Raw genomic sequence first — 13403 nt, 5'->3', positions numbered from 1 at the left:
GGCATTTGGAGGATGAGAAGGAGCAGAATTCACACCGGGAGAGACCCTCTCAGACCATTACCCTCCCACTAAACTCTTCAGTTCAACTGGTTTTATGGAAATGAGGCGCGATTAGCAATTTTCCAACTGCTCTTCGTATTGTGCGGCTGCATACATCAGTGCGTGTATCACTTCCAGCGGCATCACATCCTCCACCAACACAGGCTCCTTCTGTGCCCCCGAGCCTGGCAACAGCCTGGTAACACCTCCCCACCAGCCGGGCAATACCCCCCCGCCCCACCCCCAGCCAGGTTACACCCCACCACAGCCTGGTAACACCCACCCCTCCCCCGAGCCTGGTAATACCCACCCCACCCCTCACCAGCCTGGTAATACCCCCTTCCCCCCAGCCTGTACATCACACAGCGCGATGTAACCAAAGCATCTCGCTGCAAAACTGCACACGGACTATATTCTGTTCCCACACTAGGAAAGCGCAAACAGCGTGTGTGCAAGAGAGCGCGCGCGTGTGCAAAAATATACTTGTGTTTGTGTGTGTGTGTGTGTAAAAATGTGTGTTTGTGTGTGTAAATTCAGGTACAATGTCCGTGTGTGTGTGTGTGTGTGTGAATATATGTCTATGTGTAAAGATATAAATATACACACATACACAGCTTGTACTTGAATCATCTTTTTAACGCGACACCCTGTGACAGTTCTCACTGATAGAAATATTTAGCCAGCAGGTAAAATGACACGGTTTTGATCCTTATTAACCCTAATTGCTGTGTTTGTAATCACCGCACCCATACCTCCTCCTGTGAGGTGTGAGCTCTGAAAGCGGCACTAACACACACAGTAGCATGAGAACACTGCACAAAGTGTCCCAGCGTCAGGGCCCAGCTATAGGGGCAAGCTATGCAGGGCCCCGCTATAGGGGCAAGCTATGCAGGGGCCCGCTATAGGGGCAAGCTATGCAGGGCCCCGCTATGGGAGCAAGCTATGCAGGGCCCCGCTATGGGAGCAAGCTATGCAGGGCCCCGCTATGGGAGCAAGCTCTGCAGGGCCCAGCTATAGGGGCAAGCTCTGCAGGGCCCAGCTATAGGGGCAAGCTATGCAGGGCCCAGCTATAGGGGCAAGCTATGCAGGGCCCAGCAGTAGGGGCAAGCTATGCAGGGCCCAGCTATAGGGGCAAGCTATGCAGGGCTCAGCTATAAGGGCAAGCTATGCAGGGCCCAGCTATAAGGGCAAGCTATAAGGGCAAGCTATGCAGGGCCCAGCTATAAGTGCAAGCTATGCAGGGCCCAGCTATGCAGGGCCCAGCTATAGGGGCAAGCTATGCATGGCTGTACATTCATACTCACTCTATATTGTGCACACACGGATACAGGACACGTATACGGATCAATAAGTCTATCGTATCTCAGAACGGGAGAAAGTCTCCACGACATAAAGCTATTTCTTTATTAAAAAAATCCTTACATTTGCAAATATAAAGTGGCGATAATGTGGGATTGTAAAGGAACACAAAGTAACACACTATTTATAGTTATAGCTGCAGGGAGCTGAAGCGCCATATCGTATCGCAACCGAGAGCGCGGACCACATCGCCCTCTTTATAAGAATGTTACTCTTGATATTTAGAGCCAAGCCTCTCTCTAGCATCAGTAAACAATGCAGAGAAGTGGTTACCTGGCTGAGTTCTTTCCCTGGTAATTCCAGGGGGGCACTGCACGGATTAGCCGGGCTGATATCATCTGCCACTTCTCCCTTCCCCAAGTAACATCATTATATAGCACAGCAGCAGCACTACGTCAAAACGGTAACGCACACCGCTGCAGACCAGGTATGGAGTATCCCCTCTCACAGGTGTATGTGAGCAGGCAGGGCAGTATTCAGATGGTGTGCGTATATACAGAGGCACAGGATCGGCACTCTCTCTCTCGCCTGACTGCTCTGTGTACGGGGCACAAGACCGGCACACTCTCTCTCCTGACTGCTCTGTGTACGGGGCACAGGACCGGTACTCTCGCTCTCCTGAGACTGCTCTGTGTACGGGGCACAGGACCGGCACTCTCTCTCCTGAGACTGCTCTGTGTACGGGGCACAGGACCGGCACTCTCTCTCTTCTGAGACTGCTCTGTGTGCGGGGCACAGGACCGGCACTCTCTCTCTCCTGAGACTGCTCTGTGTGCGGGGCACAGGACCGGCACTCTCGCTCTCCTGAGACTGCTCTGTGTGTGGGGCACAGGACCAGTACTCTCTCTCTCCTGAGACTGCTCTGTGTGTGGGGCACAGGACCGACACTCTCTATTGAGACTGCTCTGTGTGTGGGGCACAGGACCGACACTCTCTCCTGAAACTGCTCTGTGTGTGGGGCACAGGACCGACACTCTCTCCTGAGACTGCTCTGTGTGTGGGGCACAGGGCCGACACACTCTCTTTCTCCTGAGACTGCTCTGTGTACGGGGCACAGGACCGGCACTCTCTCTCTCCTGAGACTGCTCTGTGTACGGGACACAGGACCGGCACTCTATCTCTCCTGAGACTGCTCTGTGTATGGGGCACAGGGCCAGCACCATCTTTCTCCTGAGACTGCTCTGTGTACGGGGCACAGAACCGACACACTCTCTTTCTCCTGAGACTGCTCTGTGTATGGGGCACAGGACCAGCACTCTCTCATGAGACTGCTCTGTGTGCAGGGCACAGAACCGACACACTCTCTTTCTCCTGAGACTGCTCTGTGTACGGGGCACAGCACTTAAGTAATTATCATTTTTAAAGTGCTGACAGTACACAGAATATCAGCTCAGTGCTAAAGAGCTTACAATCTAATTATAGCGGTAAGAGGCAAAGGGAGGGAAAGTAAATTCCATGAGGACACAAGGAGTTGGCTCTGGGACCACGTCTCCCACACCAAAGACCAGCATCTTTCTACTCCTCCCTTCTCAGCCAGGGATGTAACGGCTTGAAAGAGACGATAAAGAAACGGATAGCTATTGAATAAATGATAACATGGCAAAGGGCACCTTATAAACTATTTACTGCCCCGCCCAGGTGACCTTGGACAGTGTTATTCTGCCCCCAAGGTCAGGGAGGGGCAGCGCATCGTATAGCGTGGGGTACTTATTTCTGGGAGAGGTTACGGCAGAGACGCAGTAATGCCGCTCTCATACGCCTAACCCCTTCCTTGCTGGACGGAGTTGATAGTCCCCCGGAGCCTTGCCCTCCACATTCAAAGTGTGACAACCTGAAGGTGACGCGGGCGGGCGGGTGTTAGGTGGGTGCACGTGATCCGTACGAGCCACCCTCCGTCCTGCCAAACACTGCCAGTTGTGCCGCTCCCGGCGGTGTTCGGAGCCCATGCCGGGGGTCTCAGGGTGTGGGTGAGGGGCTGCTTCTGGTGATGAGAGATGCAGCAGAATGCGCCTCTCCCCTCCCCCCATACCCCCCTGGGACACAATCTCTCACACAACACAATAAAAGCAGGACAAAGACAGAGAAGGGACAGGCGGAGCCCCCGAGAGGGGCTCTCTGAGAGGGGCTCTCTAATTACTTTCTGGCCATAAACGCTGATAAGATCGCAATCAGCTACACAATTGGCCTCACTCCACAGCATGCAATTACACGCCGCCGGACCCTGGATGTCTCTGCCCGGGCCATGGATGTCTCTGCCGGGGTGGGGGCTCCGGGTGGGGGCTCCTCGCCTGCACATATTAGCAATGTAGGTCTCCCGGAGGGAGATAAGCATCAAAACACCACCAGGCCTCCAAAAATACTGCGCGTTTCGTGTAACCCCTTCAGTGCTGGGGAGGAATGCATTGCACTGCACCCTCAGGACTGCCAGTGTAATCATAAACAGTACACGAGGGAGATATAGATATATTTTTATTTTAAGTTATGGTGGGGGGAAAGGGCGACAGAAAACCTCCACCGTTAGCATATAGCCAATAAAGAATATCCCTTGTGAGCACATTCGCATGTCTTAGACAGGTCTGCAACCCTGCCTTCCAACCATTATCACCTTGCATACAGTGCTCCATTGCCGCAAGGGATTCTGGGAAATGGCATGCAAATGAGCACACAATGTGTCACTTTTTGCCTGGAATATCCATTCACATGGAGCCCATTTAAGCTGATGCATCGCCATTCACACAGCTTTTAAACACAGCATGGGACTAGCAACGCAAGTACAAACCACTCACAGACATGTTTCCACCTTGATGGATACACTTTTTTGCCCACAACTGCTACTCTCGTAGCTTTGTTATACAAACCACTTCTAAAAATCTCCCATTTTATTTTTTACACCACCTAAAGGGTGGCGAGATTGGTATTTATTGCAAATTATATATTCAGTCGGAAATATACACATATATATATACATATATACATATATACATATATACATATACACATATATATATACACATATACACATATATACATATATATACATATACATATATACATATACATATACATATGTATATATGCACTTCCACTGCAGCAAGGGATTCTGGGAAATGACATCCAAATGAGCACACAGTGTCACTTTTTTTACTCACCATAACTTAACTCAGTATTATGGTATATATATACCATAATACTGAGTTAAGTTATGGTGAGTAAAAAAAGTGACACTGTGTGCTCATTTGCATGTCATTTCCCAGAATCCCTTGCTGCAGTGGAAGTGCGCTGGGTGATAATGGGGAAAGGCGGGGTTGCAGACCTGCCTAAGACATGCAGATGAGCATACAGTTGTATTTACATTTGTGTATATATATATATATATATATATATATATATACACATGTATATATATATATATATATATATATATATACACATGTATATATATATATATATATATATATAAATATATATATATACATATACATATATATACATATACATATATATATATATATATACACACACATATATATATACATATACATATACATACACACACACACACACACACACACACACACACACACACACACACACACACACACACACACACACACACACACACAGACACACACAGTATATATACAGTATATATCAGCGCAAAAGAGGAGCGGGCAGTACTGTACGTATCGGCGCAGGAGCGGAGCAGGCAGTTCTGTATTTATCAGCGCAGGAGAGGAGCGGGCAGTACTGTACATATCAGCGCAGAAGAGTAGCGGGCAGTACTGTATATATCAGCGCAGGAGAGGAGCGGGCACTACTGTATATATCAGCGCAGGAGAGGAGCGGGCAGTACTGTATATATCAGCGCAGGAGAGGAGCGGGCAGTACTGTATATATCAGCGCAGGAGAGGAGCGGGCAGTACTGTATCAGTGCAGGAGAGGAGCGGGCAGTACTGTATATATCAGCGCAGGAGAGGAGCGGGCAGTACTGTATATATCAGCGCAGGAGAGGAGCGGGCAGTACTGTATATATCAGCACAGGAGAGGAGCGGGCAGTACTGTATATATCAGCGCAGGAGAGGAGCGGGCAGTACTGTATATATCAGCGCAGGAGAGGAGCGGGCAGTACTGTATATATCAGCGCTCAGTTAGACAGCTCAGGGAGCGGGAAGAAGTTACAATCCACACCAGCAGCGTCTTCCTGTGCAGTGGGAGAGAGGGAGAGAGGGAGAGCGAATGCTGGGGGCCGCCAGTAGCTGGGGGCCGCAGGTGAAGCCCCCGGGCCGGATGCACAGTATACTGATTGACGACGTGATTATCATATCACAGTTGCCTGCATTCCAACGCCTGCTCTGCTCTATAAAGCGACGTGTACAGGGCACTTAATGAGTACATATATACCCTATACGCTATGCTGCAGAAAAGGCAATACAAAGAATCTATGCTCCTGTGAAGGATTTAAATACAAACATAGTTCCATATGTACATAGAACTGTTACATGTAATATTTGCCTCTCACCCACATATAGCAGTTTATTATTCGCCCTAATCCCAGTAATAATGCACAGCACTATATCCCACGCACCTCCCATCGGTATATGTGGGCATTTACTGTGAGATATTTATTGTAACATGCACGGCGCTGTTTGTTAGAATTCAGAAGTCACTCGAATGACCCTCAGTGCGGGGAATGTCAGGGACGTCTCTCTGCAAGCTCCAAAACGATCGAGATTTGGGGATTTTGGACAAAAAAAAAAAGTGTGTTATTTTAAAGTGCGGAAACGCGATTCACATTGGTTTGACTGCTTAGGTTAGTGAGTGACTTCAATTTAGAGTGTAAGCTCTGCTGGGCAGACCCCCATTCTAGCCATAGCTTTATACATTTCTTGCACTTATTATATTCTCTGTATATTATTGTTTATTTTGTCACATGCTGCATACTTTGTGGTGCTATATAAATAAAAGTATACATACAAACTAGTGACACCCACAGAATATTGGCGAGCTGTGATTTGCCAGATTACATTCATTATTTCCCCCCAAAACAGAAAGATCCCAGATCTCCTATTGAAAGGACGCAGCACGCGCGCACACACCGTGTGATCCCAGATCTCCTATTGAAAGAACGCAGCACGCGCGCACACACCGTGTGATCCCAGATCTCCTATTGAAAGGACGCAGCACGTGCACACACCGTGTGATCCCAGATCTCCTATTGAAAGAACGCAGCACGCGCGCACACACCGTGTGATCCCAGATCTCCTATTGAAAGAACGCAGCACGTGCACACACCGTGTGATCCCAGATCTCCTATTGAAAGAACGCAGCAGGCGCGCACACAACGTGTGATCCCAGATCTCCTACTGAAAGAACGCAGCACGCGCGCACACCGTGTGATCCCAGATCTCCTATTGAAAGAACGCAGCAGACGCGCACACACCGTGTGATCCCAGATCGTGTGATCCCAGATCTCCTATTGAAAGAACGCAGCACGCGCGCACACCGTGTGATCCCAGATCTCCTATTGAAAGAACGCAGCAGGCGCGCACACAACGTGTGATCCCAGATCTCCTATTGAAAGAACGCAGCAGACGCGCACACACCGTGTGATCCCAGATCTCCTATTGAAAGAACGCAGCAGACGCGCACACACCGTGTGATCCCAGATCTCCTACTGAAAGAACGCAGCACGCGCACACACCGTGTGATCCCAGATCTCCTACTGAAAGAACGCAGCACGCGCACACACCGCTAAACAATTGTATTTGTTTTTAGAAGATAACAAACGGCAGCTTCTCGACATACATAAGAACCAAACTCCGTGCAATCTGTAGGCACAGGGACACGTAAGTAAACACATTTACTATTAACCAGGAATGCTTACTTCACAGGAGAGGGCTCACAGGATATATACAAGGAAGACGCTGCAAGCGGCCTCTTAGCGCACACATTTAATGTTATGATAAGACGCACGCTACGGCAGAGACGTATATATATTACGTGTAATTGTACAATAAGCTCTCCTTGCGCCATGGCGCGGCCCCACTGTGAGAACAGCAGAGCAGACATACAACCTCGCGCTTTTCATACAGGAATCCGGCAAAATCTGCCGTCCCAAATATCTACCCCCGAGCTGCAGGGAAAACAGTGCCATTTCTCCTGGACAAAAGTGGGGGGGGGGGGGTTTACTCTTAGCACAAGGATCCGCCCCCTGCGCCCCAGAGACATTATTTACAAATATTCACTGAAAAATCCTACGACTTTTACAAGCCGCGCCTGTGAAGACCTCTGGTCCCAGCTGGTGATGCCACGCGCTCCGGTGACAGCGCAGCCACAGGAAGTGTTCACTAAAAGCAATATTCAGTTATTTCATTTGTGATGAGGAAGAGTACAGAACCAGCAGCGTGCGAGACACACACACACACACACACACACACACACACGCGCAATGCCAAAAAGGAGGACTCGAATACAAAACAAAATATGGCCAGGCATGAAGACATCACGAATTGTGCACAAATGAAGTACTTAATGTCCCACACCCAGAATGTTCCAGAATGAAAACCACATTCCTTGTGTGCCAACAACCAAGGCAAAAATGCCAAGTGACCAGGGGTTTCTTGCGCTAGGAACGAGAGGTGCTGCCGGCGGTGACATGGTACGGCATTGGTAAGGGCATGTAATTTAGTGCCCCGCTGGGGTGAAACACAGCCAGCTTGGGTGGGTAGTTCCTAAGAATAATAGTCACACTGCGGTGTAACACGCTGCACACTGCTGTTATATCTGCCCCATAACACATACACAGCCCCGGCTCCGGGTTTTAGTTCTGCTTCCCAGATCCTTGTCAATTGTGGTAATTATCTGAATAAAAAGGAGCGCTGCCAGCCCCTCCTGTAACCACAGCAGACCCCTCCTCAGATATTCCCCTCCTGTAATCACACCAGACCCCTCCTCAGATATTCCCCTCCTGTAACCACACCAGACCCCTCCTCAGATATTCCCCTCCTGTAACCACACCAGACCCCTCCTCAGATATTCCCCTCCTGTAACCACACCAGACCCCTCCTCAGATATTCCCCTCCTGTAACCACACCAGACCCCTCCTCAGATATTCCCCTCCTGTAACCACACCAGACCCCTCCTCAGATATTCCCCTTCTGTAATCACACAAGACCCCATCTCAGATATTCCCCTCCTGTAATCACACCAGACCCCTCCTCAGATATTCCCCTTCTGTAACCACAGCAGACCCCTCCTCAGATATTCCCCTTCTGTAATCACAGCAGGCTCCTCCTCAGATATTCCCCTCCCGTAATCACAGCAGACCCCTCCTCAGATATTCCCCTTCTGTAACCACACCAGACCCCTCCTCAGATATTCCGCGCCTGTAACCACAGCAGACCCCTCCTCAGATATTCCGCGCCTGCGACTTTATAACTTTATTAGGGTGCTAGTTTCGCCTTCACATCCCCTTCCCCGGTGCACGGGGTTTCCAGCACCTTACATGATGTAGAGCTGTCACCATAACCTGCGATTCCGTTCCCCAATACTACAAGTGCCCACCAAGACCTGGGGTCTTTGCAAATCGATACCGGTCATTGGAACACGGAGAGGACACAGTAACACGCTACCCTGGAGCCTGGGCCCTTCTGCTCATGTCCTGACTTCATCTCTATTATTTAAACATTATAGAGCACTTTACTGTATGAACAGAAAGATCATTCATAGTACAGGGGAACAAAGCATGGCAGAACAAGAGCGTGCTGCAAAAATCCAAGTATATGTGTGTATATATCAAGTACAATGTGTCGCGTCAAACGGGGGTGTCCGACGAAACACACACGGACATTACACAATGCAACAAATACATCATTTACTCTGATAGCAAGAGAAAGGGGTGATGCTTTGTAAATGCATATCCCAGAGTCTCAAAAAATGTTTAATTTTACAAAATGGAATAACCAGCAGTGGCACAAAGAACCCGGGTAATAAAAATATCAGGTCCTGTGCAAAATCTCTCTGTAATAACCAGCACCATGATCCAAACGTTCCTTCCCGTCCGGCACTGGACAGTCACAGCACCGATGCAGGAGGGAGCAGCTCCCGGGTAACATGCCTCATGGTACGGTATATATATGTGCGGTACCCTGCATGAGGCCAGGTCCTAACGGGCACGCTTACAAGAGCAAAGATTAACCAATAGCACGATGCTCACATGAGAGATAACCACGCACAGAAAGGAAAGAGAAGGCATTGATTTCACACAAGGCTTCGCAGCAAAGCACCACAGGGAAAGGAGCGCTGAGCAATCTGTCTGGTGGAGAGACCCTCAGCGCAATGATTTCAAGACCTGTCCAGCACTGCAGGAAGGACCCACATTAATCCTTTCCAACGTCTCTTCGCACATGCTAAGCTCCCCAGAAAGATGGGTTCCTGCACCTGGAGACGGGAGGGAAAGGGCAAATTCTGCAGGAAATGGGTCCCAACATGTAATAGGGTTTCTAAGTCATTTATAGCACCATAATCATTAGCAACAGCAGCAATTTATTACTACAAGAGGGGGGGGGGGGGACCTGAAAGACAGGAAGGCCTCCCTAATATCATCACCCTGCAAAGTGGCCGTATCCAGGCTCCCAGGGAAATACAGGCTCAGCCGTTAAACAAATAACCATTCTGTATTTCCATCTTTTATTCCCTTTTTCCTGGAGATTTCCAGCAAGAAAAATAAAAATCTGCTAAATTATTGTTGGTTAAAACAGCATCACTGAAGCAGCAGCAGCACAGAAACATTAGGGTAATATATGGGACAGCACAATATGTCAGTGTAATGACACCCAATAACAATTCGCCGCTCGGCGAGGCTTGCGCGTGCATTCATCATGTTATTTTGCATCACCCTGCCTTCTGCGACTGCTAAAATCCTGATTATTACACAAAAAGGCGACATGATAAATGCTGCATATGCGAGTCCAGATGTTACGCTCATTCTGCCGCTGCCCACATGCCATTCTCCCACCGAATGAATAACCATTGCAATTCCTCTGCACCGAGCGTGAGGCTGATGTGCACCGGGTACATGTAAGCAGGTCTCCCAAACACAGCATCCTAACAAGTGGGACCGGGCCCCCTGTCTGTCTGAGGGGCATAGGATTTTGCCAGCAGTGTGCTGAAATCACAAGCCGCAGGAAAGCCCAGAGTCCCAGCCTGCATACGATAAGCGTGTGATTCCTGACACCGAGCAGCGAGCGCACCGTCCTCGTTCTGCACAAACTTTCCAACGGTCTCCCCACCCCCCCATCTCCTATGCCAGATACATCCATCACAGCGGTAACATGCGCTGAAAACCATTACAGGAGCAACCTGTGCCGTGATGCATCTGTGCACTGGCGCCTTAGCAGGTACCCATGGATCAGCATCTCTCACTCAATGTGATGGATGGTTCTGAAGCTGTCGTTGTAGTACCCAACATACAGGTACTAAAGTATATAGTGCATATGCATGTTACACTGTGACAGCTCTGTGTGTGTGTCCTGGGAACAGTGCGTGAATATGGACACATCATTACTGCAAACACAGGATCCCTCCTATTACCTATCCACCTGGATCCTGAATATGTCAGAGCATGTCACAGCGCAGAGGGGCGCAGAGAGGGGCACAGGGGCGCAGAGAGGGGCACAGGGGCACAGAGAGGGGCACAGGGGCGCAGAGAGGGGCACAGGGGCGCAGAGAGGGGCGCAGGGGCGCAGAGAGGGGCGCAGGGGCGCAGAGAGGGGCACAGGGGCGGGCGCAGAGAGGGGCACAGGGGCGCAGAGAGGGGAACAGGGGCGCAGAGAGGGGAACAGGGGCGCAGAGAGGGGCACAGGGGCGCAGAGCGGGGCACAGGGGCGCAGAGAGCAGCACAGGGGCGCAGAGAGCCCAGTCACTATAATAACTTCTTATTATCTGATGCATGTGACACCGCACAGCTCTGCTGCCAGCACACTGCCACACACAACTACTTTAACACAAGGCACAATCTGATGCTGGCTTCTATACACACACACATGTACTGTACCACTTGCTGCACACAATACGTGCGCTGTGCACATACATGATCTCATTGCAGCATGATGCTTATAGTCTCGCAATCTGATCTCTCCCAAACATCTCGCACCCACTGATGCATTTGCCGGATCTAGGTTGTGATTTAACCCCTGCTGTACTGAGGGGGAGGGGGGTCCCCAGCACAGGAATGGTTAATCCAGCTTCACAAATTCTTATTAAAAATGACAATAACACCCAAATCATAAATTTAATATGCAGCCCCCACATCACAACCCTCCTCCACCCCCACTCACTGGTAGTTGGAGTTGTTCCAGTGCACCGCATGCCGGTTCCCTCCGGTTCCGGTGAGCAGGGTGAGCAGAGGCAGGAGCAGCGGGATCAGAGCCATCCTGTAACCGAACCGCACCGAGCCCAGTGCACACTGCCCGACCGAGAGCGCGCGGCGCGCACACAGCCAGGCCCCGCCCCGCACACAGCCAGGCCCCGCCCACAGCCAAGTCCCACTGCCAGACCCTGCACACAACCACGCCCCGCACACCGCCAGGCCACGCCCCAACAAATCAAGCCCGTAGAGTTGGCTCCACCCGTGCAAACAGGCCACACCCACACTACCAAGCTCCGCCCACAGTCAGTGCATCGCACAAACTCACAGTGCACGCGCATCCTGGGTTAGCCCTGCACCCCCATACCCACCCGTGACCCATAGATACCCCCATACCCACCCCTGAGGCACAGATACCCCTCATACCCACCCGTGATGCACACATACAGCCATACACACTCGTGATTAAATATACACCCATACCCACAGATACCCCCATACCCACCAGAGAGGCAGATACAACCCATACCCACCCGGGAGGCACAGATACCACCCATACCCACCGAGAGGCACAGATACCACCCATACCCACCGAGAGGCACAGATACCACCCATACCCACCGTGAGGCACAGATACCCCCATACCCGCCCGTGAGGCACAGATACCCCCATACCCACCTGAGAGGCACAGATACCCCCATACCCGCCCGTGAGGCACATATACCCCCATACCCACAGATAAAAAGCCTGCTTCACACAAGGGGTAGGGGGTGTCAGACCTCACACATGTGGGGGTGTCAGACCTCACACATGTAGGGTTAGAGTCCGGTAGAGTTGTCAGTTTAAGAAAGTGTCACTGGTTTTGCAATGAAGTGAGCACAGTCACACAACTCAGACAGGTCTGCAACCCTGCCATTCCCCATTATCTCTTCGCATACAGTGCTTCCACTGCAGCCAGGGATTCTGGGTAAATACATTCAACTGAGCACTCACAGTGTCACTTTTTGCTTCTTATCCCTTTTAACATGGACCCCCTATAAGCTTCTGTCTGTCGCATTACACAGCTTTTCAGTACAGCCTGGGTTACAGCAGTGCAGAGCCAGTAACCTACTCACAGACAGCTTCTTCAACCTTTTGGGTCTCAAACAGTGTGAGGCTTGTTTCTGGCTTGGTTGGCTACAAGTAGCCACATTCTAGACACAGTAGCAGCTCCTTGTACCAAACTGGTGGATTAGATTGTAGGGTCGGGGATTTATTTTGCCTGTACATTTTCACCATGTATATCGAAAAAAACTTGCATTATTAAAATCTGCCTGGAGCAGAAACCTGCAGCTTCTCAGCTCCACAATAGGGGACTTTGCTACTATTTGGTGCAGCTCAACTTATTCTCCTGAACTCCTGTCATCTTTGCGCTGTTTTCCATTGCTGAGATACTGAGCCTTGAAAAACAGGACTGCAGCGATGGAGGAAAATGGGGGTCCGTGACTGACGCCAAATGACGAGAAAATACAGTATCAGAAACATCCAAGCAGTTTATGTTTGGGGCGAGCAGGGCGCTGGCAATCTATTATTTATGTATTTATAACGTGTTAGCAGGAAGTAATACAGTGATCGTTACCTCTCGTTCTCACGTATGTCC

General features: G+C 50.1%; 1 protein-coding gene across 1 annotated transcript in view; it reads right to left on the bottom strand.

The window, feature by feature from the left end:
* LOC142499160 (ephrin-A3-like) overlaps positions 1–11896 on the bottom strand; it is a 138658-nt gene extending 126762 nt beyond the window's left edge. The window contains exon 1 of the mRNA XM_075608124.1: positions 11736–11896. Coding sequence (XP_075464239.1) covers positions 11736–11830 — 95 coding nt within the window. The 5' untranslated portion in view covers positions 11831–11896. The remainder of the gene's footprint in view (positions 1–11735) is intronic.
* Positions 11897–13403: the final 1507 nt, after the last annotated feature.

This window comes from Ascaphus truei, chromosome 7, assembly GCF_040206685.1.
Source record: "Ascaphus truei isolate aAscTru1 chromosome 7, aAscTru1.hap1, whole genome shotgun sequence".
NCBI lineage: Eukaryota > Metazoa > Chordata > Amphibia > Anura > Ascaphidae > Ascaphus > Ascaphus truei.
The sequence above is the reverse complement of the archived record's forward strand: the minus strand, read 5'-3'. Positions and strand labels throughout refer to the sequence as shown.